A 25675-nucleotide genomic window follows, 5' to 3' on the forward strand; every position below is an offset into this window, starting at 1 on the left:
TATACCTAGGAGTTACCATATGATTATGGTAACTTTATATTTAAACTTTTAAGGACCTGCTAATTTTACACTCCAACCAGCTATGTATGAGTATTCCCATTTCCCCACATCCTCTTATTAGTGACCCTTACGGATGTCTATCTTTTTTATTATAGCCATCCTAGCTGATACAAAGTGGTATCTCATTGTGGTTTTGATTTACATTTTCCTTTTCATGTGCATATTGACCATGTGTATAACTTCTTTGGAGGAATGTCTATTCAGATCCTTTGCTCATTTTAAAAGTGGGCTATTTGTCTTTTTATGATTGAGTTGCAAGAATTCTTAATATATTCTGCATGCAAATCCTGTATCAGATACATGATTTGTTAATATTTTCTCTGATTCTGTGGGTTGTGTTTTGCTTTCTTAATAGTATCATTTGCAGAAAAAAAGTTTAAAATTTTGGTTTAGTACAGCTTAACTATTTTTTCTTTTGTTGCTTTTGGTATTTTATCTAAGAAATACCTGCCTAATGCAAAGTCATAGAGATTTACCCTTATGCTTTCTTCTAAGATTGCTATGCTTTTAGCTCTTACATTTAAATCTATGATCCATTTTAAGTTAATTTTTGTGTATTCTGTGAGGTAGGAATCCAATTGCATTCTTTTGCATGTGAATATCTAGTTATCTCAGTAACATTTACTGAAAAGATTCTTCTTCCCAATTGAACTATCTTGGCATCCTTGTCAAAAATGCAGCTGATTCTCCGGATTTAAAAATGGGCAGAAGAACTGAATAGACATTTGTCCAAAGAGGAAATGCAGATGGCCAACAAGCACATTAAAAGATACTCAACATCACTAATCATCAAGGAAATGCAAATCAAAACCACAATGAGATAACACTTCACACCTGTCAGAATGGCTATCATCGAAAAGAACACAAATAACGAATGTTGGTGAGGATGTGAAGAAAAGGGAACCCTCATACACTTTTGGTGGGAATGTAAATTGGTGCAGCCACTGTGGAAAACAGTATGGAGGTTTCTCAAAAAACTAAAAATAGAAGTACCATACGACCCAGCAATTCCATTCCTGGATATATATACAAAAAAATACTAATTCAAAAAGATACATACACCCAATGTTTACAGCAGCAAGTAACCACCAACAGATGAATGGATAAAGAAGGTGTGGTGTGTATATATGTAATGGAATACTATTCAGCCCTAAAAAAGAATGACATTTTGCCATTTGCAACAACATGGATGGACTTGGAGGGTATTATGCTAAGTGAAAAGAGTCAGACAGAGAAAGACAAACACTGTATGATATCACTTCTATATGGAATCTTTAAAAATGCAACACTTCAGCAAGCGGTGTTGGGAAAGCTGGACGGCTGCATGTAAATCAATGAAGTTAGAACACTCCCTCACATCACAGACAAAAATAAACTCAAAATGGCTTAAAGGTTTAAATATAAGACATGACACCATAAAACTCCTAGAAGAGAATATAGGCAAAACATTTTCTGACATAAATAGTACCAATGTTTTCTTAGGTCAGTCTCCCAAGGCAATAAAAATAAAAACAAAAAGAAACAAATGGGACTTAATCAAACTTATAAGCATTTGCACAGCAAAGGAAACCATCAGCAAAATGAAAAGACAACCTACATTATGGGAGAAACTATTTGCAAATGATGCAAACAACAAGGGCTTAATTTCCAAAATATACAAACTCAATATATAATTCAATAACAAAAAACCAAACAACCCAATCAAAAAATGGCACAAGACCTAAATAGACATTTCTCCACAGAAGACATACAAATGGCTGATAGGCATATTGAAGATGCTCAACTTTGCTAGTTATCAGAGAAATACAAATCAAAACTGCAATGAGGCATCACATCACACTGGTCAGAATGGCCATCATTAAAAAGTCTCAAATAATAAATGCTGGAGAGGGTGTGGAGAAAAGGGAACCCTCTTACACTGTTGGTTAGAATGTAAATTGGTGCAGCCACTATGGAAAACAGTACAGAGGTTCCTTACAAAACTAAAACCAGAGTTGCCATATGATCCAGCAATCCCACTCTTGGGCATATATACTAAAAGATGAAAACTCTGATTCGAAAAGATAGCAGTCCAATGTTCATAGCAGCACTATTTACAATAGCCAAGACATGGAAGCAACCTAACTGTCCACTGATGGATGAATGGGTAAAGAAGATGTAGTATACATATCATATTTATATAATGTGGCATATATGCACATATATATATATATATTTCACAATAGAATATTACTCAGCCATAAAAAAGATAATGCCATTTGCAGCAACATGGATGGACCTAGAGATTATCATACTAAGTGAAGTAAGACAGAGAAAGACAAATATCTCATATCACTTATTTGTGGAATCTAAAAAATTATATAAATGAATCTATATACAAAACAGAAACAGACTCACAGACATTTGCAGAAAACAAATTTATGGTTACCAAAGGGGAAATATGTAGGAAAGGATCAATTAGGAGTTTCGGATTATCAGATACAAACTACTATATAGAAAATAGATAAATAATAAGGTCCTACTGTATAGCACAGGGAACTACATGCAATATCTTGTAATAACCTATAATGGAAAATAATCTAAAAAAGAAAATCTATCTATCTATCGATAGATATATAACTGAATCACTTTGCTGTACACCAGAAACTAACACAACATTGTAAATCAATTATACTTCAATTAAAAAATAAAAAAAATACAACAAACTAGTGAATATAACAAAAAAGGAGTGGACTGACAGATACAGAGAACAAATTAGCAGCTACCAGTGGGGAGAGGGAAGCGGGGAGGGGCAATCTAGGGGTAGGGGGTTAAGAGGTACAAACTATTATGTATAAAATACGCTATAAGGATATATTGTACAACAATATATAGCCAATATATATAATGACCATAAATGGAGTATAACCTTTAAAAATCGTGAATCACTATAGTATACACTTGTGACTTATATAATACTGTACAGCAACTGTACTTCAACAACAAACATACACACACACAAATGCAGCTGATTCTAACACACTGCGTGGGATGAGGATTGCTAATTTCAAGCCTTGTTACAGAAGGTCACCATATTTGATTGTATGTTCTAAATTCTTGATTTTTTTTTTCTGTAGAGCAAAAGATGGGGGCTAAGCTTTTCGGGTGCTTATGTAATGAGTCCACATACAACGATAATGACTTCCTCTTGAAAGGAAGTCAGTGCGCCAGAAAATACCTTAAGAAATCTATTGACAACTTCCTACATTCACTTCCTTTATATGTCCCTGTATAAGTACCTTGAACACGAACTTTTAGCAGGTGATCCAATTTCTTCCTCAAAGGTGTGTGTACCAAAGTGAGCTAGAGGGAAAAAAAAAGTGTGTTTTCTATATTCATAACACTTTTCAGCAATATCAACTTTGTGATCATCACAATCTTGTAGAATAGTGGCCTCATGAAGCTCATACAATGTTCATGGGATTGATTATTGCTATATTATAGTGTGCTAACTTTTATCTTCTATATGTATCTATGTATTTATAGGTAATGCTACAATTATTGTGGCATTTCATGATTCTTTCGTATATCATACTGTTCCAAGGTTTCATTTCCAGACAACTGAAGCATAGAAAGTGGACAATGTCAATTGCTTCAACAGTTTATGGTCGTTTTTCCCACCAATTCCAAAGGCCTCACTCTCTCACATGCAGCCCTGCGCTGTCTTTAAGAGCATAACCTTTCAGGGTCTGCATCTCAACTCCACAAGGTTATATAAACTTGAACCTTGTTTTTCTCTCTAGCAGAAGGTGGATAAAAAACACCTACATACAGTGTTGTTATGAGAATTAAATGGGGAAACATATATAAAGTGCTTGGGCTATATACTAAGTGCTAAATAAGCTGATAGCTTAAAAACAAAGACAACACCTTTTGCTGCAAAATTCGGATCCTGACTCTGTAAACATGGAAAGAATATAATCACGGATACAAGACTATAACCTAGATACAGATACAAGAATAATATGTAGATAAAATGAAACATTAATATTCCTATCCATCCCTTTTGCTGGCAAGAGTTCCCCTTATGAAATACACTGGTGTAGCTATAACTTTAATTTCCAAGATGTATTACGATATTCTCTTCCATGTGAGGGTCTCTTTTTAGAAAAGTATCAGTGCCAAATACAGCCAAGTCACACAGTCCACTCACGAACTGCACATAAAAAAGATACATTACAATCTGTTATCTATGAATTTCCCCTATTTTTTGGATTAAGCATATGGTATAGTTTAGCTGTATGAGCAATATTCTCTTCATTAGACCGTTGATTCCACTTGCAAAATGTCAATATCTAAATAATGACTGATGATGTTCATGGAAAATGATTTTTCAGTAATCACACAAGTTCATGAAATGCCCTGGTTTCATTATGGAAAGGTAATGGGTGTTTTTATTAGGGCAAAAGTCTGGGCTCCAGGCTGATAGGAATGAAGCAGAGCCCTCTAATCAGCTTCGTTAACGTAGGCACCTAGGGGACTGTTCAGAGACCCTTCCTTCTTGCAATGTTCACTACCCGCCCTGGCATACATTAATGGTCATGGCAGTAAGAACCATGGTGGTAAGAATTATGCAACAAAAAAGAACTGTAAGATGTTCACATTGACCACCTAATGCAGAGACCTACCTCTGAACCAGTGAAATGGGCTTGTCTCATGCACGTTCATAACAACCAAACTGGAGTAATAAGGGGCGGGGGGAGAGTGTTTGTTTTGGCCAAGCTAGTTAGAATAATAGTAGCTAGAATTTAGAGAGCATTTATTATGTACCACACACCATTTCAAATGTTTTGCATGTACTATCTCACTTAATCCTCAACATTATGACGTAGATACACCTTGGCATAGAGCAGTTGAGTGACTTCCAAGATAACCTGTTTGAGCAGGTGACAGAATTGGGTTTGGAACTCAGGCAAAGTCCTGAATTCCCCACTCCTAACCACTACGCTAAACTGTCTCCTTGGCCAAATGCAGACACGGCCTCAGTAACTTTTTAAATGTATGATGTTTCCATTCATTCAGCTTATTTTTTAAAAAAAATTATTAATTTTTGGCTACATTGGGTCTTCGTTGCTGCACATGGGTTTTCTCTAGTTACAGCGAGTGGGGGCTACTCTTGGTTGCAGTGCGCGGGCTTCTCATTGTGGTGGCTTCTCTTTGTTGCAGAGCATGGGCTGTAGGTGCACGGGCTTCAGTAGTTGTGGCATGCAGCCTCAGTAGTTGTGGCTCACAGGCTCTAGAGCGCAGGCTCAGTAGTTGTGGTGCACAGGCTTGGTTGCTCCGCGGTATGTGGGATCTTCCCGTACAAGGGCTTGAACCCGTGTCCCCTGCATTGGCAGGCGGATTCTTAACCACTGCGCTACCAGGGAAGTCTCCGTTCAGCTTATTTTTAAGGCTGAAATAACAAATATCTCTATTCACTTCAAATGCCTCTATTAACAAAAGAGTTAATCATTTTCCTCCATCCTCTTCTCTTAAAGACTTACATAAAATGATACATAGTTAATTGTCTCTGATGCCATTTCAGTATTCAATTTTAATTTACCCAAATTTCACGTTTTCTGGGTTAGTTTTTTTTAAAAAAAGGGGGCAAGGATGCACTGATCAGTAACTAGTTTCCAATATGCTACAAATATTTTCTAAAAGTCTACAGTTTCAGACACTGAGATCACAGCACTGTCCATTTATAAATAGAGTTTCCAGTTTTTGACTTTCATTTTCCAACTAGTTGAAGGGTGGGGCAGTAAAACATTTCCCATAAATAAATGAAGTACTATGATACTCTGCACTTCTTTTACCACTAGCTGCTGACCATCTGTCATAAAAAAAGACACACCCTGGAAGGCAGTATCAAATTTTTAGAAACAGAAGTAGCCATGGCAATATTTCCTGAGATGAAATTTTGAAAAAAAAAAGTTACTGACTAAAACATTCAAGAAACACCCACAGAGCAACATCCACCCTGTTTACCTTTTGTAAGCATCATCATCAACATCCTTATCATCTCCCCCTCACGCTACTGAGTTGCTACTATGTTCCAGGCACTGTGCTAAGTGTCTCATACATATTCTTTCAGTACGTCTTCACACAAGTACCTATGAGGTGGGCAACACTAATGTTACATTCTACGCATGAGGAAACTGATACTTAAGAGTTGTAAAGTAACTTTCCCAAGATCATACAAGTAATAAAGGGAACAGGCAGGATTTGAACCAGATCTAACCACAGACTTCACATCTTCAACCATTACACTAGTGAAATTCCCCACAGGACTTATTTTCTTTGTTATGTCGGTGAAGGTGACATTGGGTTTGTGTGAATTCCATGCTCCTTCAAGAGCCATTTTAACATGCAAACATTACCATGAATAAAGTGTTTAGCCATGGAAATTATAAACTTTTGACTAAATTTGGTGAGGAAATACGTAACGTAAATTGATCTGATGTAAGAGTTTTATATGAGGAGAGAAATTTTTCATGTACATTTTTATTAAGGAATCATTAAATGTTTAAAGTAGGCTGCTTGAGAAATATGTAATATTATTAATAACTGAATCATGCCCTTATTACAATCTTTTCCTATTCATTACTGAAAAATAATTGGTAGAACTTCTGGGTTAGTATCAGGGCAAATCAGCAGAACCTAATGTGCCTTTTTTCCAATTTCCATTATAATATCTGTGAAGAATTACAAAAAGATGAAAACTGGCAACAGTGTTGGAAACTGAAGAGAAGACTAGATGCCAAAGTCTTGAGGGGATTTTCACTAATGTCAATGCTGAAGAGATTAACTACATATTCTTGGATTCTAACATAAGAATCAAAACCCAGTCCGAAAGAAAATCGAAAAAGATGGATTCACTTTGTCTACCTCTAGCTATAGAACTCAGGAGCCGCACTAAACCAAAAGTGGGCAGTGATCTCCTCTTAGCTATCTTCCAGAGGTAGCCCATCATGCCTTTCCTCTCTCACTGCCAGTTTCTTCCTTCTCTATGTCCCTCCAGACAACAAACACCAGACCAACCTGGGAGGAAACAGAAGAAACTAGACAGATGTGTCACATTCGAGAATGTGATGCAGCCAGACAGAAAATGTCTGAAACAACCCTCAGAGCACTACATAACTATGAACATAGTGTAGAAGCTCTTTTGTCAACAAGGGTAAAGTAGGGAATCAAAAAAATAACATCATTCCTTAAACAGTTTTTTCCTTTTTTTTAAATTGAAGTATAGTTGATTTACAATATCATGTTAGTTTCAGGTATACAGCACAGTGATTCAGTCATATATATATATATATATATATATATATATATATATATATATTCCAGTTCAGGTTATTACAAAATATTGTGTATAATTCCCTGTGCTATACAGTAGGAAACATTTTGCTTTAACTTAAAAAATATATATATATATATGTATATCTACTTGACTGCAGTGACTACACAAATAGACTTTGAATGCAGGGCTACTGGTTGGTGTTCCATACCATCTTTATTTCATAAGCCATTTTTATAATGCTCCATCTCCAGTTTCTAGTGCTGTTTTTCTTACACTGGAGCAAAAGCTGAAGAACATGTGAATTTCCAGATTTCCATAGAATAATGGTGGCCATCTACATTTGAATCTCTCCACCCGCTTCCCTTAAAAAATGTACTGAAAAGGAAAGAAAGTAAAGTCACCCAACACCCAAGCCTACAACATAAGCACGAGAGAGAACATATTTAAACCTGGATGGACATGAGGAAATAACCATCTAAGACCTGAAGGGTCAGTGCCAGTGCCCACCCTAGGGAAGAGTCAGGCTGGGATCATGCCACAAAGGGTGCAGGGTACAAGAGGGGAAGGGACTTAGATCATATCTGATTAAATAAACCCAGAAAGAGGGCCCCACCCTGAGTGACCAAAGATCTGGTGCCTGGTGGACTGGATGACTGGCTACCGGGGAGTCATAAGGAAGTGGCTTGGAAAATGTGCAGGATCAGAGTGGCAGTCCCGGACAGGTGCCAATTCTGAGAGAGGCAGTTGAAGAACAGGTGTCTTCTGGAAGATGGATGGTAAAGGGAAAGGAGGCAGAGGCAAAAGATCATGGTCCTCCCATAATGACATAGTATCTATCATAGAATCATAAGAAGGTGGACCAGAAAGAAAGTGGCAGCATTTACTAAAGAAACTGTACTTCACTGGAGCAACATAAGAAGGGGCTCTTGAACTAAGAAATAAATTAAACTATCCAAATCCCACCCCCACAGATTGCCTGCTATTGTGAGTCCAGGAAAAGCTAACATACATAAACATGACAAAAAGAGCTCAGCATCTAAACAAAATTACCATAGAAATTTTTTAAAATAGCAAATGAGAATTCAAAATTTTGACAAATGAAAATATTCTCCCATATGGAAAAAAAGTCACAAAGCAGAAGAAAACATTTACATAATATTTCAACATGAATTAAATATAACTAAATCAGCAAATGCTGATATTAAAAAAAGTTACCATGAATTAAACATTTAAAAACTCAGACACCAAACTAGGGGAAGAAACTGAAAGAAAAAACAAAATCTCAGAAATGAAGGGCCATTATATATAACTAAAAGTATATGAAAGCATATAGCGAATGAAAATGAAAAGAGAAAAGCTAATTAATTCAAAATAAGGGAAAAAAAGAAGTAAAAATGATCAGAAAGGAACTGAAAGAAGCAAAAGATATGCAAACAAGGTTTAATAATATCTGTAATTGGAGTCCCTGAAAAAGAAACACAATAGAATGTCAATTTAAATCTATAATTAAAATAAACTCTGAAATAAAAGGCCTGAGTGTACCCTACTGTGCATCTGGGAACCTGACCCAGTTTGGTCACTTTTGAGACATATCTAGTAAAAAAGTCTTAGATTTTAAATAATAATAGTGATAATAAAAATCTTTCAGACCTCCAGAAACCTGGTCTGGGAAGATCCCACGTGCCGGGGAGCAACTAAGCCTGTGTGCCACAACTACTGAGCCTGCACTCTAGAGCCTGCGAGCCACAACTACTGAGCCCATGTGCCACAACTACTGAAGCCCAGGCACCTAGAGCCCGTGTTCTGCAACAAAAGAAGCCACCGCAATGAGAAGCCCACACAGTGCAACGAAGATTAGCCCCCGCTCACCGCAACTACAGAAAGCCTGCGTGCAGCAATGAAGACCCAACGCAGCCAAAAATAAATAAATAAAGTAAATAAATGTATAAAAAAAAAAGAAAGAAGATCAGGGTAACATTAAATTTATCAACAGCAACATACAAAACAAGTATACAGTGGTGTAACATTTTCTAGAAACTCAAGGAAGGGAAAGTATGAGACAAGGATTTTATATCAGTTGAACTGCTTTGCTATTATCAAAATTGTAGGAATGGTTTTAATATACGGGCAAAAATCCAAAGAATCCTGAGAAGTCTATTAAAGAATGAATTCCTCCAACTAAGAGCTAATTGAGAACACTTTAGAAATGGACAAGTGGTTAGCACAGAATATATTATTATAGATCTGACAAAAACAAACTTGTGGACAAGGATAGAAGAACAGCATTATATATTATATGCTCTGACAAAGTAGAAACAATAGAACTAAAAATAAAACTGTGGTTTATGTCATAGAGTGTTCTGCCTATGTTTTCCTCTAAGAGTTTGATAGTGTCTGGCCTTACATTTAGGTCTTTAATCCATTTTGAGCTTATTTTTGTGTATGGTGTTACAGAGTGATCTAATCTCATTCTTTTACATGTAGCTGTCCAGCTTTCCCAGCACCACTTATTGAAGAGGCTGTCCTTTCTCCACTGTACATTCCTGCCTCCTTTATCAAAGATAAGGTGACCATATGTGCATGGGTTTATCTCTGGGCTTTCTATCCTGTTCCATTGATCTATATTTCTGTTTTTTGTGCCACTACCATACTGTCTTGATTACTGTAGCTTTGTAGTATAGTCTGAAGTCAGGGAGTCTGATTCCTCCAGCTCCGTTTTTTGTTCTCAAGATTGCTTTGGCTATTCGGGGTCTTTTGTGTTTCCATATAAATTGTGAAATTTTTTGTTCCAGTTCTGTGAAAAATGCCAGTGGTAGTTTGATAGGGATTGCACTGAATCTGTAGATTGCTTTGGGTAGTAGAATCATTTTCACAATGTTGATTCTTCTCTAACACCACACACAAAAATAAGCTCAAAATGGATTAAAGACCTAAATGTAAGGCCAGAAACTATCAAACTCTTAGAGGAAAACATAGGCAGAACACTCCATGACATAAATCACAGCAAGATCCTTTTTGACCCATCTCCTAGAGAAATGGAAATAAAAACAAAAATAAACAAATGGGACCTAATGAAACTTCAAGGCTTTTGCACAGCAAAGGAAACCATAAACAAGACCAAAAGACAACCCTCAGAATGGGAGAAAATATTTGCAAATGAAGCAACTGACAAAGGATTAATCTCCAAAATTTATAAGCAGCTCATGCAGCTCAATAACAAAAAAACAAACAACCCAATCCAAAAATGGGCAGAAGACCTAAATAGACATCTCTCCAAAGAAGATATACAGACTGCCAACAAACACATGAAAGAATGCTCAACATCATTAAACATTAGAGAGATGCAAATCAAAACTACAATGAGATATCACCTCACACCAGTCAGAATGGCCATCATCAAAAAATCTAGAAACAATAAATGCTGGAGAGGGTGTGGAGAAAAGGGAACACTCTTGCACTGCTGGTGGGAATGTGAATTGGTACAGCCACTATGGAGAACAGTATGGAGGTTCCTTAAAAAACTACAAATAGAACTACCATATGACCCAGCAATCCCACTACTGGGCATAGACCCTGAGAAAACCATAATTCAAAAAGAGTCATGTACCAAAATGTTCATTGCAGCTCTATTTATGATAGCCCGGAGATGGAGACAACCTAGGTGCCCATCATCGGATGAATGGATAAAGAAGATGTGGCACATATATACAATGGAATATTGCTCAGCCATAAAAAGAAACGAAATTGAGCTATTTATAATGAGGTGGATGGACCTAGAGTCTGTCATACAGAGTGAAGTAAGTCAGAAAGAGAAAGACAAATGCCGTATGCTAACACATATATATGGAATCTAAGAAGAAAAAGAAAAAAGAAAAATAAAAAGGTCATGAAGAACCTAGAGGCAAGATGGGAATAAAGACACAGACCTACTAGAGAAAGGACTTGAGGATACGGGGAGGGGGAAGGGTAAGCTGGGACAAAGTGAGAGAGTGGCATGGACATATATACACTACCAAACGTAAAATAGATAGCTAGGGGAAGCAGCCGCATAGCACAGGGAGATCAGCTCGGTACTTTGTGACCACCTAGAGGGGTGGGATAGGGAGGGTGGGAGGGAGGGAGACGCAAGAGAGAAGAGATATGGGGACATATGTTTATGTATAACTGATTCACTTCGTTATAAAGCAGAAACTAACACACCATTGTAAAGCAATTATACTCCAATAAAGGTGTTAAAAAAAAAGAAAAGAAAAGAAAAGAAAATGGATGAAGGACTCAAGTAGATATTTCTCCAACGAAGGTACACAAATGGCCTGCGAACACATGAAAAGATGCTCAACATCACTAAATACACGGGAAATGCAAATCAAAACCACAATGAGGTATCACTTCACATCCATTAGAATGGCTACTATCAATTTTTTTTAAAGGGAAGGAAAGAATCAGTGCTGGTGAGGATAAAGAGAAACTGGAACTCTTGCACATTGTTGGTGAGAATATAAAACGGTACAGCCACTATGCAAAACAGTACAGCAGTTCTTCAAAAAATTAGAAATAGAATTACCATACGATGCAGCAATTCCACTTCTAGGTATATAACTCAAAGAATAGAAAGTAGGGTCTCAAAGAGAGTTTTGTACACCTATGTTCATAGCAGCATTATTCACAATAGTCAAAGGTGGAAACAACACAACTGTCCAACAATGGATGAATGGATAAACAAAATGTGGTATACACATAAATGGAATATTAATCAGCCTTAAAAAAGGAAGGAAATTCTGATACATGCTACATGAATGAACCTTGAGGATACTATGGTAAATGAAATAAACCAGTCATAAAAAGACAAATACTGTAGGATTTCACTTGTATGAGGTATCTGCAGTACTCAGATTTATAGGGACAGAAAGTAGAAGGGTGGTTGTCAAGGGCTGGGGGGAGGGGGAAGTAGAGAGCTGTTGTTTAATAAATATAGAGTTTTAGTTTTGCAAGATATAAAAGTTTCTGGAGATTAGTTATACAACAATGTGAATACACTTAACACTACTGAACTGTACACTTAAAATGGCTAAGATAGTAAAATTTGTTATGTGTATTTTATCACATTTAAAAATAGATTAAAAAAAGAAAAATATACTGGATGGAATTAACAGAACATTAGGAATTGAGAAAAAATTAATCTTGAAGGCATACTGACAGAATCTATCCAAAATGAAATATGTAGAGAAAAAATAATTAAGAAAAAAAAAACAACAACAATGAAAAGAACATCAGCAAGCAGAGGGCAACTTCAAGTGTCCAGGTGAGAAGACTAAATGTCTCCATTCTTCCCAAATTAATTTTCATGGTTAATCTCATTTAATTTTTAAGAAGCTTTTCTTTTAATGAAATAATCCCAGAGTTCATCAGAAAAAATTAAAAAGTGGGACTTGTCAAGAAAATTTCGTAAAGGAAATACAATGGGGAGGTGAATAGCTATTTCTGCCAGGTATTTAAATATACTCTAAAAGGTATGTTTACAATAGATTACAACAGTGAGGTGCTAACACAAGAACAGCTAAGCCAGTGGACTAAAATAGATGGCACCAAGACAGATCATAGCGCTAATAAGAACTTAGAACATAAAGTGGTACTAAAAATCAGTGAAAAAGGAAATATTTAATAATAATAATAATGAAATTATTATTCAATAATAATTACTCAAAAATCAGTCTGGGCTGTCTTGGTAATATTTGAAATAAAGTATCATTTTAGTTCAGAGGTTCTTAAACTTTGGCTCATTAAGAATTATACTTCAGGGCTTCCCTGCTGGCGCAGTGGTTGAGAGTCCGCCTGCCGATACAGGGGACAAGGGTTCATGTCCGGTCTGGGAAGATCCCACATGCTGTGGAGTGGCTGGGCCCGTGAGCCATGGCCGCTGAGCCTGCGTGTCCGGAGCCTGTGCTCCGCACGGGAGAGGCCACAACAGTGAGAGGCCCGCGTACCGCAAAAAAGAGAAAGAATTATACTTCATTGGGTTTCACGGTATTTGTGAAAATGGGGTGAAAAGTGACTTATCTTCCCTTCAAAATTCCTCTTGACACTGAAACCATAGGTGGGGAAAGTCTTTATAGTTTCATACTAAGTTTTTAAGATATTTCACATCATCAGGTAATATTCGATTGTCACCACTGTCATGTTTTTTTTTAATTAATTAATTAATTTTTGGCTGTGTTGGGTCTTCGTTGCTGTACCCGGTCTTTCTCTAGTTGCGGCAAGCGGGGGCTACTCTTCGTTGCAGTGCGTGGGCTTCTCATTGTGGTGGCTTCACTTTTTGTGAAGCATGGGCTCTAGGCACGTGAGCTTCAGTAGTTGTGGCACACAAACTCAGTAGTTGTGGCTCGCGGGCTCTAGAGTGCAGGCTCAGTAGTTGTGGTGCATGGGTTTAGTTGCTCCGCGGCATGTGGGATCTTCCCGGACCAGGGCTCGAACCTGTATGCCCTGCATTGGCAGGTGGACTTTTAACCACTGGGCCACCAGGGAAGTCCCCACTGTGATGTTATAACATCTAGAAGAGTTTCCCATTGATTAGAAAGGAAAAACATTCCTACCATTATGATTAGCGGTTCTGCTTTGGTTATATAAATTTAATGAAATATAAAGTAAGTTTAAAAATCCTTCGAAGTGTCTTGAAACAACCTATAGGCTGCTTATGAAGTTGAAAAGCAGAGAAACCATACAGAATCAGAAAGAACTTGGAGAAGCGATGTTCCCTAGAATTGACAAACATGTTCTATGGCTTCGAACAGATGAAAAACTGAAGCAGTCAAGGAACTCAGATTGCAAAGAACGTCACCCACTCCAGAATGGCTATTTCTTCTAAAATTTAATATTTTGGAGCAGACCTAAAAGGAATTGATAACTACGCAACTAGTGAAACAGATGCTCTCAGCATAGCCAACTCTGTTACTGCCATTACTGGCATTCCTATTTCATGAGACCTTTTTGAAATGTTCAGAAACTACCATCATCTTGAAAATGGTATTTCCAAGTAAATATCTTACTGAAAAAAAGGTCGAGAACTCTGGACATTGACTGAGAATCTCTGACATTTGGCTGTCCATTTGTTTTTACTGCTTTGGAAGAGAAGCTCCTGACGTCAATGTGACTGGTTGCTTTCTGCATCGGCCGGCAAGGGTGCCAAATGCTCTGCCGCTGGTACTGAATGAACGCTTGCCTAGTGTTGTGAGAAGCATCAACTTCATCGGGACAGTGGGGGCTGAATCATTGCTTTCAGGATCTTTTATCAGGAAAATGGAGCAGAATGAGAGCAGTTCTTCACTTACTGAACAGAAATTTGCTGAATTTCCAGAGGAAAGTCTTGAAATGCTTGATGAGACATTGGGCAGAAATTTTACTTTTTTCAAATAGAAAAGGAAAGCCACTCTCTCATGGTTTCACGTACTTGGACAATAGTTTTGGTTGTAATATTCTAGTTACAGCCCTGCAGTCAACATTATGTCTGCTGCTGAAGGATGCAGAGCTCCTGTTCTATTCAAGATGGGTCACTAGGAGTTCAGCATGCCTCTGACACTGAGGAAAGACCTTCTGCAATCTGGAATTAAGGGTGGCAAAACTTCTTCCAATTCCTCGGCAGGCAGAAGCAAGTGCCAAACTCCTAAACGTTACTTCCGACAAAGATAATTTTAAGATTGAAATGTGGGTCTATAGTCCAAAATTGGTGATATGGATGAACATCAATGACTTGCACTTTGCCAAAGATCAGAACCTCAGTGAATCTGGGAACAGAGGAAATTATTCAAAATAAATTCAACTGTTTCTCAACTCAAGCCTACCCTCATTTGGCCAAGTATGCCACGATAGCTCCATTTGCTCATGTGTGCTTTTATAAGCCACAATAAGCCAAGTGTGCTTCTTTTTTTTTTGCCACCAAAACGAAACAAAACAAAAAACTCAAAACAGATTGGATGGCAAGCCTGACACATATGTTATCATATCAAAACACTCAAAACTTTCTCCTGCTACTGTAAGTCAAACTTCAACAGCCTTCATGGTGGAAGTTGGCGATAAGCTGAAGTTCATGTTTTGCTTTGCTTGGAAATTTGTATTTCCTTTTTATCATAAAGTAGGTATTAATTTTTGCATTAAAGATGAGTGAGAGGCAGAGGTTTTCAAAGAATGTCATATTTTTCTATGTGTACATAGAAAAGAATGTGTAATCAATATCTAACATCATAAAAATAAATTCTATCTAAATTATTGTACATATGCTTAGGTACTTTTTTTGGTAACTTCAAAGCTTTCAGAGTCTCAAGGAGCTCTGTGATTCAAAAATCTGAGAAAAACCCCATTCCTCTGATTTAGATATTGACCTCACGTAACAAAATATCATTTCACAAGTTCAAGAATTACATGGAAGAAAATCAAACCACAACACTTAGAAGAAAATATAAATGTTTAGCAGGTTTCAAGCTGAGAAAAAAGCTTTCTGAACAAAAAAGCAAGAGAAAAATAATAAATAAATAAAAATGGCCATTCTCTAGTTCAATTATTTAATTTCACTTATATCTAAGGGGAAAATCCAAACTGTAAACAGAGGAGGTCATTTTCCCCTGGTCACTAGGGGACCAGTCAATCAGCCACTACCCCTTGCTGTAACACCCAACAGAGGTTTAAAACTATTACACTAGACATTGTCACTCCATCAGTAGAAACAATACCTCCAGTATATGTACATTTATATTTGTTTATCAGCTGGATATATGTACTAATCTACTAATACATTATATACCTTATAAAATATATACTTAAAAAAGATGAGATAAAATTAACTACAAATACAAGTTCTCAAGTTTTCTTCCTGCACCCTTGCAGGTGTGTACACCTCCCCACTTTGGGGGCCGTTGTTCGGCATGGTGGTGGCTAAACAGGAAGGCCCTGCCACCATTTCCAAAGCTGAGTCTGCCTTCTGCTCCCCAGATTGTGTACCTCCTGCCCATCTGCCAGCTCTCGGTATCACAACACACTATTTTACTGCCTTCCTAGTGCAGATCATTATGGGACGTCATCTACTTATTTATGGGTTTACTTGTTTATTCCTACCCCCCCCCCGCCCCCCCGACTCCCCAGCTAGAATATAAGCTCTGTGAGAGCCAGGATGGTGCCTGTCTTGTTCATTCCTAGTTCCTCCACACCTAGAACAGAGCTTGGTACATAGTAGGTGCTCATTAGGTACTTATTGTGTAATAAGGGTATACAGCTGCTCCCCCACTCAAATTCCAGCTGTTCCCCCTGGTTGGTCCTCCATTCTCCTAGCAGGCAACAGGGCAGGTCCCCTGACCCTCTGCAGAAAGCAAACAATACCCTATCCTACTTCTTAGCACAGCTTCCACTTTAAAGACCTCTCATGGAGGGTGAGCCACAGAGGACTATCTTGCTCCTCATAGAAAACACAGGCCCCCCAATCTCAAATCCAGAACTTAAAAATATATACATATATAATTACAGTATTTCTAAAGGCAGTTCTTCTTTTTCAATCATCTATTTGCAAGCTGAACTATCGTATTCATGCAAAAGCGATCCTTCTCAATCAAGTCAAGCTGTTCTTAGAGCTTCTGTCCTGGGAGGGAAAAGAGACAGGTGGGCAGGTACCTGATGGTTTTCCACACATCGAAGCCATCCAGAGGCTTGGTGCCCTCTGTGCTGCCCCCCGCCAGCTTCACCAGGGTCGGAAGCCAGTCGGAAATGTGGATGAGCTCCCGGTTCTTCACGCCCCTCCGTTTCAGCAAGGGGCCGGCCACAAAGCCCACCCCTCGCACGCCTCCTTCCCACAGGCTCCACTTTCTTCCTCGAAGGGGCCAGTTATTGCCCCCTGCCAATGTCTGCCCACCGTTATCTGAAACACAATTAGGTCATGGCATGAGGACAAGGCTAACTATTAGATATATTTAAGAACAAAAGACTTGGATGCATGTTATTATTAAATGGTGCTTAGGAACTAAGAAAGAAGATTCCTCTTTCCCCTCTCCCATAGCAGCTACCCTCCTCCCACCTAACACAACCCTCCATCCCAGGGCATAACCAGGGCTCAGCACGGCACATGTCTGACACTAGACCTTTAAATCCTCCATGGAGAGGGCCACTGAAAAACAAGGAAGGCCCCTGAGGGGAACTGCTTGGGATAGAGCCCTGTGCTGAGCAATGACTAGGATTCAAATGCATGCATGCAACTTTGTGTAACACAGGAGAATGAACCCAGGTAGGTGGAGCCCCTCCCTGTACATGAAAAGACACCTCTGAATAAGTTTCACTTAGGAACCTAAGGCTCCTAATTAGTGGGGATAGCGAAACTTTTTATTTTCTTCCTGGAAAATTTTTCTAACATTTAAACTGGTAACAGAATCAACATTTGACTCCCTGGTGATCTGAACTCTTAAGAGTGAAAGTTGAAGACTTCCCCAGTGGGTTAAATGTCTCTGTACACAGAACAGTTGGATGGAAAAAATAATTGCAAGAAAAATTCCTCCCTTCTTGACAGGATGGCAGGACAAAGCTTCATCGTATACTGTATGCCAGGGAAGAGAAGGTTTCTCTCCCAAGACAGCCAAGAGAATGGAGGACATTAGGGAAGCCAGAGAAGATACAAAAGTGACTTCAGTATCTTACCAGCTGGGTGGGGCTCAGAGTTAGAAATTAAGTTGGACTGTAGAAAGTAAAAAGTCATATTTCTTACATACTGAGGTTGTAGAATCATATTATCTCCAAAAGTACTCATACACTTAGGTGACTTTAGAGATATGTTTTAAATATCACTTATTTGCATGTGCATTACACTCCGATTAAATGTTTTCTAAAAGCCACTGTTATCCAAATGAACCACAGGAGGGCAGTATGACAGATGTGCTCTATAGAACATTATGTATAAAGAAATCTAACACAGAAATCAAGCTCTATCAAAGCCAAAGGATGCTCATGGAAGGAAAAAGAACCAGCATTTGTTAAGCACCCACTCTGCACCAGGCACCCTTTTAATTTCACATTATCACAGACTCTGGAGTCTGACAGACCTGGAATTGAAGCATGATGCCAGCCACTCACTAGGTGTGTGACCCAGGGCAATACACTGCCTCAGTTTCTCATCTTTAATGTAGAGATAATAATTCCTACCTCATTCATGTATTATGGTGAGAATTAAGTGACATCATTTATAATAATGGTTTGGGGCTGGGGACCTGGCACAATCTAAGTTCTCAATAAATGGTAGCTAATATTTGTAACAATACAAATAGTCTAGTATTATAACTATTTTGTCATGAGAGACTTGAAAATGCCAAACAACTAATAAGTGGCAAAGCTAGGATTCAAACAATGTCTGTGTGACTCCCAGGCTCCTCCTGCCCCCAGGGTGCCCTGCTCCTGAGGTCCCTGGTATAGAGTGAGTTTTATATCTATATAAAACTTTACTTCTCTATGAAAAACATAAGCATGGTCAATCTCAGCTAAGTTTACACTCTTCCCATGATACAGCAGGAGAGCTATCTCAAGGTGATGATAATTCCCTTACGAGGAGGCTCTGATGCTGGTGGGTAAGAAATTCAAGGCTCTACTGTCAAGGAGGCTTCTGATCAAGCCCTTAACACACCAGGTCTTCAGTTCTTCTCTGTGCCTTGTGAGGGGGAGAAGGAAGGGTCTTGAGCTACATTAGAGGAAGGTAACAGTTCTTCAACACAGGTGGGTGACAGTCAATCTCATCATTTGTTATCAGACAAGAAACTTTTCTTAAACCTCACATCTCTTCTTGACAAAGCAAATGGTCACCCAAGCCAGTTTATTAAATACACATTCTATTTCACATGAGCAGACCTGCACGCTCAAAACAGGGGGCACCATCTTTAGACAAAGGGAATTCCTCACACTCCATTGAGTATCAGTCACCAATAACCACTGTATCAAAACTTAAAAGAAGGTGCTGTTCATGTGATACAAAAATACACTGGAAAGAAGTGTTTACACTCTACCTGTGAAGCCAAGAGTGGCTAAGACAGCACGATCATTTCCCTGTGCTGTCTGGATTGCTATAAATGATACTGGCTCAGGGCTTGTAGAAGATGCCTGTTGTCTCCATTTTTGATCGATTACACTCCTTTGAAATATTAGATAATGTCTCTTTCAGTTCCACCTATTTGTTAGTGCTCAGTACAAAAATGGTGGATGATGAAGATGGTAGAAACAAGAGTGGAGGTGATGGGGAGAAGCGTGGGGTGGGTCTGGAATCTGATCTCAGGCCCTTGACGTATGACTCAGGAAGGAAAATACTCTGGGCTGTAACGAGAATTTGGCCATGGCTGCTACCGTAGGAGCTGGAAGGTGTTTCCACATCTTATTTGGGAGGTGCCAATGCAGTGCGTGTGACTGTTTTTGCATTAGCTTCTGTGATGTTTTTCCCATTAGCAATGATAAGCGATTCTATCGTCTGTTATCGATGTGGCTTCCGCCATCATTTTTTTGAGAGCACTCCAGGGAGAAAGGACTGTTAATTGACACACCTGCAACTCATTCTCTTGGGCTCCCCAGTCACAAAGCCAACTGCAGAATCCACTGCATGAAGAGGACAATTCAGCTTTGCCAGGGACCTGGCCAGGCGGCACTGGCTGATGGTCTCCACTTACCAGCAAAAATCCACAGACTTAGGCCTTTGAGAAATAGGGTGCTTGCTGTCCATTGGTTCTAGTGCATTTGCCCAGGTATTTCAAGGAGTTGGACATAAAATTGATCAGAGTAACCAAGAATAAAATCGGCTCATTTGAAACAAGGTAGAGAAGGGGGCTTCCAATATCGTTCACTTAAGTCTGACATAAAGTTCAAAAAGACAATGAAGACCTAGAGTCTGTCATACAGAGTGAAATAAGTCAAAAAGAGAGAGACAAATACCATATACTAACACATATATATGGAATTTAAGAAAAAAAATGTCATGAAGAACTTAGGGGTAAAACAGGAATAAAGACACAGACCTACTAGAGAATGGACTTGAGGATATCGGGAGGGGGAAGGGTAAGCTGTGACAAAGTGAGAGAGAGGCATGGACATATATACACTACCAAACATAAGGTAGATATCTAGTGGGAATCAGCCGCATAGCACAGGGAGATCAGCTCCGCGCTTTGTGACTGCCTGGAGGGGTGGGATAGGGAGGGTGGGAGGGAGGGAGACGCAAGAGGGAAGAGATACCGGAACATATGTATATGTATCACTGATTCATTTTGTTGTAAAGCACAAGCTAGCACACCATTGTAAAGCAATTATACTCCAATAAAGATGCTAAAAAAAAAAAGAAAAACAAAAAAAGACAATGAAACCACCACCATTTCAAACACGTTTCTTTTCATTTTCTCTCCTAATTTTCCTTTGGGCAAAAGTTAATTTTTGTTCTTGTTAAGAATTAATTTTCAAGAGAAAATGTTCAGGTTTCATTTCCTGGCTGACATGAAAAAACTTCCAAATCAAAATAAGATGACTCGCCTTTCTGTCTGGCGGCAGCCATCAGGTGAGCCGAGATGCGCGCTTACAAGTACCTCCAGGAGCTATCGAGGAGGAAGCAGTCGGATGCGATGCACTTTTGCTCAGGGTGCGCTGCCGGCAGTACCGCCAGCTCTCGGCGCTGCTCCGGGCGCCCCGCCGCACCCGGCCCAACAAGGCGCGCAGGCTGGGCTACAAGGCCAAGCAAGGTTATGCCATATGTCGGATTCGTGTGCGCCGCGGTGGCCAAAAATGCCCAGTTCCTAAGGGTATCACCTACAGCACGCCTGTCCACCACGGTGTCAACCAGCTCGTTTGCTCGAAGTCTTCAGTCTGTTGCCGAGGAGCGAGCTGGACGCCACTGTGGAGCCCTGAGGGTCCTGAATTCTTACTGTGTTGGTGAAGATTCTACGTACAAATTTTTTGAGGTTATCCTCATTGATCCATTCCATAAAGCTATCAGAAGACACCCTGACACCCAGTGGATCACCAAACCAGTCCACAAGCACAGGGAGATGCGGGGGCTGACATCTGCAGGCAGGAAGAGCCGCGGCCTTGGCAAGGGCCACAAGTTCCACGACACGATCGGTGGTTCTCGCTGCGCAGCCTGGAGAAGGCGCAATACTCTCCAGCTCCACCGCTACCGCTAATATAAGTAATGTTTGTAAAATTCTTAGCTAATAAACAGTTTAGGACATCCATGTCTGCTTGAAAGTGTTTTTTAATGTCTGTTAAAACTAGTTGTGTGCAGATTGTTCATTGAATGCATTGTCAAATCCTGAAAGTTAAAGTGCAATAATATTTGAAGACTTTAAGTGATGGTGTATCTTGTTTCTAGTAAGGGAAATGCCTTTGTTTTTGCTTTATTAGGGAGTTGATATGTCCATGTTTAAAATGCTGTTTGGGGGATTCCCTGGTGGTGCAGTGGTTAAGAATCCACCTGCCAATGCAGGGGACATGGGTTCGAGCCCTGGTCCGGGAAGATCCCACATGCCACGGAGCAACTAAGCCTGTGCACCACAACTACTGAGCCTGCGCTCTAGAGCCTGCGAGCCACAACTACTGAGCCCGCGTACCACAACTACTGAGCCTGCATGCCTAGAGCCGGTGCTCTGTAACAAGAGAAGCCACCTCAATGAGAAGCCCACGCACCGCAACGAGGAGTAGCCCGCGCTCACCGCAACTAGAGAAAGCCCGTGTGCAGCAATGAGGACCCAATGCAGCCAAAAAAATAAAATAAATTAATTTTTAAAAAATGCCATTTGGTACAATAGGTGTAAAATTCTTTAAAAGAGGAGTGCAGAAACGAGCCATGTAGATTTGTTGGTGCATGTGATGAAATCTACAGCTTTACTGGGGTGATGCAATGCTCTGCTGGTTTACTCTAAAGTGGCTGTTTCATGGAGTTTGGCGCGAAACCCAAACTTTAAATTGGGTTTTCCTTGGAAATGTGAAGGATGTCGTGATCCTTTATCATGATCATATACAGAAAAATAATGAAAGTTGACTAGGGCCCACATTTTTAGACTTAATCTACTATTCCACTTATGTAACTGCTGCTTCCAAAAGGCAAAAAGTAAAGGAATGCCACCATTTTTTTAAGAGAATTGAAAAAACCTGTTGCAAGATGTTTCTCTTACAAATTGAAACAAATCCTGGTTAACCTAAATTAAATTGCCTTGGCCTCCATAGTACCACTGAAGTTCACATAAAAGGTGGGAGTTCCTGATTCAATCCTATGACTCTGGGATCTGTAGAATACTTAACTTCATGCAAAATAGTCATGGTATTTACACTAGTGTATATCGAAACTGATGGAAATCGAACACTAGGTAAATGAGAAGGGAGTTTTTAACCCTAAGGTTTGTAAGCTAGTGATGCTAGGATTGGGAAATTGGTGTTCATCAGGTACCTTTCAAGTGTGGGAGGATAGAAAAGGCTTGGATCAAATTTTTAAATGTTTTATCTGTAGTATTAGTTTGTGACCATTATGAACTCTAAGCCACCTTAGGGGGGAAAATAGGGTTGGTTTTATTTAAAAGTAACATTGCTAAGTCCAATCCGTGTTACCTTGGGTCAAGCTAATTTATCCATTCCCATAAGCTACTGAGGAGAGACATGTAGTTGGTGTCAATACAAGTTCAATTGGTTTCCGAAAAAAAAAAGAAAAAAAATAAGATGACTCCAACTAGTAAAGGAAGCTATGAAACATTTCTGGGGGGGAAATCATTTTTCAGCAATGTTTTTGGAAGGGGGAAAACCTAATTATAAAATCTTTGCCGTATAGAAAATAAATGTCAAAATAAAACAAACGTCATCTACAGATGGTAAATCTCACTTTATTATTCATTATTGAACAAAAATAGCTGTCAAAAAGTCATGAAAAACACTGGTTAGCCAAAGATCCGAACAAACACATTAAGTATATGACAGTGAAGCCTCATTCGCATCCAGCTGATAAAAATTAAGATGGAACCATGACAACAGCATTAGTTTTTAGGACTACTCCCCAAACAGGGTAATGCTGTGGCTTGGCTTTAGAAGGCTGCCCTGAACCATCAGTGTATATCTCCACCTTGCTGCCCCCATGGATCCTTCAACCCTGGCTTATCCAAGACAGCTCCTCACTCTGACATGGGGATCCTGGAGAGAAAAGCAAGGAAGGCTCCAGCAGCCTTGCACCAGGGCCTGGACTTCCCTCTGAACAGGCCACCCACGGGCATGTGACAGATGAGCAGACAACAGGATTTCAGAGACCAAGAAGACTCTTTGTCCGATAAAGGACCTGTTACTCATGGTTGATTCTTTTAGACGAATTTTTTACTTAAAGCAATTTGGAGAGTTAATGTACGTCTTAGTAGTCATCTAAAGGATTAGGTAAATTCAATCTTCTCCTAATGAAAGATTCTAGAGAACATATCTACCCAGACATTCAATTTACAATCTGATGTTCTTCTCTTTCCCTCTTGCTCTACATTCAACACATTCACTTCTGCCAAGTTGATCATGAAAATGGATTTCCAATCCACCTCCCCCTTCTCCAGCCCCGTTGCCTTGGGTCCAGCACGGGTCTCACCTGGACACCTGGGGTAACATACGGAATGTTTCACGTTGCTATCAGAGGCATCTTTGTGAAGCCCAAACCAATCAGGCCACAAGCATGTTTAAAGACCTCTAACTGCTTCCCAATCAGGAAAAAGTTCAAACTTCAGTCCAACACATGGAATCCTTCATATGTGGCTCCAAACTACTTCTGGGGCATCAGCTCCTGCCCTTCCCCACAAAGCATGCACTGTGCTTCAGTCACAGAGAACTTACTTCTTGTTGTTAGACTACAACATGCGGACGTTGCCTGGGTACAGGTTGGCTCCTTTGCCTAAAATGCCCTCCCCATCTTTCCTGCTCAACTTAATAATGTCACACTGCTGTTTTTAATTTACTCCCCCCAGACAACCTCTGTCTCTTCACTGTCCTCCTGCACTTTATACTTTTCTATCACACTTATCTCTGTATGGTGTTGATCAGTTATTCGTGGTTTGTCTTCCCTGAGAACTCTGGCTCTCCAGGACAAGAACAATGTCTCATTCTTCTTTGCATTCCCCAAGACCTAGCACAGGACCTGCCAAAGAGGAAGGCTCGAGATCTGAGGGTGGAGAGGGGAGAACAAATAAGTGAATGGAGAAAAGGCCACCAAAAATGGAGACTGAAGACACTAAAAATTAACTCTGATTACTGCAGAGGGTTTTCTGAGCCTTCATCCAGCCACCCCATGACCTTAACTTTTAGGAAGCTGTTCTGCACACAGATGCTGCTTATTTTACAGGATATTGGCAAGAGGCACTCCTGGAACCCCATGAGGATTTAAACAAATCCAACCCACAAATACCAGAATTGTTTGTCCAATCTGGATCAGTTACCCAAAGTCAAAGGGGTTGTTGGAGAGCATTTGAGGAAGCACAGTCCTGGATGGGAAGAGAGTCCTCACTCACCCCTGTAACAAATCTTTCTGGATTTCATGGCCCATGGACCACTCTAGCTTTGGGGAAATGGCAGAATATGGCAGAAAATAAGACAGACAAGGTCCTTTCACATGGAGTGAGTAGAAAAAGAGGTAGGATCTCTCTACTCGTGGTTACTGGTGACTAGGCCTCTCAGAGAAGCTGTAACCAGAATGACGGGGTAGAGCCAACCACCATCAGAGAGAGGAGAACCCAGGCACGAGGTGCAGGAGGCTCAAGGGCCTGACTGTTGTGGCCTCTCCCGTTGTGGAGCACAGGCTCCGGACGCGCAGGCTCAGCGGCCATGGCTCACGGGCCCAGCCGCTCCGCAGCATGTGAGATCTTCCCAGACCGGGGCACGAACCCGCGTCCCCTGCACTGGCAGGCGGACTCTCAACCACTGCGCCACCAGGGAAGCCCCTGTGTCAAGCTTCTTAATTAAATACTAAATTAACTGTACTCTTAAGAACCACTCTGAACTTAAGGAAAACTTGAGCTGAACGATGACTAGATATAAACAAAAAGCTGTCTGTTTTATGACTAATATATTTTTTCCTATCATTACTACAGTCACATTTCTAATTTTATTGAAGTGTACTCAAGGGATAGGGATTAAGTGCTGTGAGTTTGGGCAAATCACTCTCTCTCTGAGCCTAAGTTTTCCCCATTTGAAAAATGAGGATAATAACAATACCCATTTTAACACAGAGCCTGGCACAGAAGTAGTGCTTAATAAATATTAGCAATTTTCATCGCTGATAACTACCACCAGCAGCAG

The 25675-nt window shown here is 39.7% G+C and overlaps 1 protein-coding gene and 1 pseudogene across 1 annotated transcript in view; one reads left to right on the plus strand and one right to left on the minus strand.

The window, feature by feature from the left end:
• The window catches only part of ARSB (arylsulfatase B), a 175247-nt gene that overhangs the window by 77229 nt on the left and 72343 nt on the right, over nt 1-25675 (minus strand). The window contains exon 5 of the mRNA XM_022594098.3: nt 17033-17276. Coding sequence (XP_022449806.2) covers nt 17033-17276 — 244 coding nt within the window. The remainder of the gene's footprint in view (nt 1-17032; nt 17277-25675) is intronic.
• Nucleotides 18883-21641, plus strand: LOC149749580 (large ribosomal subunit protein eL15 pseudogene; annotated as a pseudogene).

This window comes from Delphinapterus leucas, chromosome 3 (assembly GCF_059928025.1).
Source record: "Delphinapterus leucas isolate spDelLeu-1000000601 "Yukka" chromosome 3, BTC_Dleu_Yukka2, whole genome shotgun sequence".
In the NCBI taxonomy this organism is placed as follows: domain Eukaryota; kingdom Metazoa; phylum Chordata; class Mammalia; order Artiodactyla; family Monodontidae; genus Delphinapterus; species Delphinapterus leucas.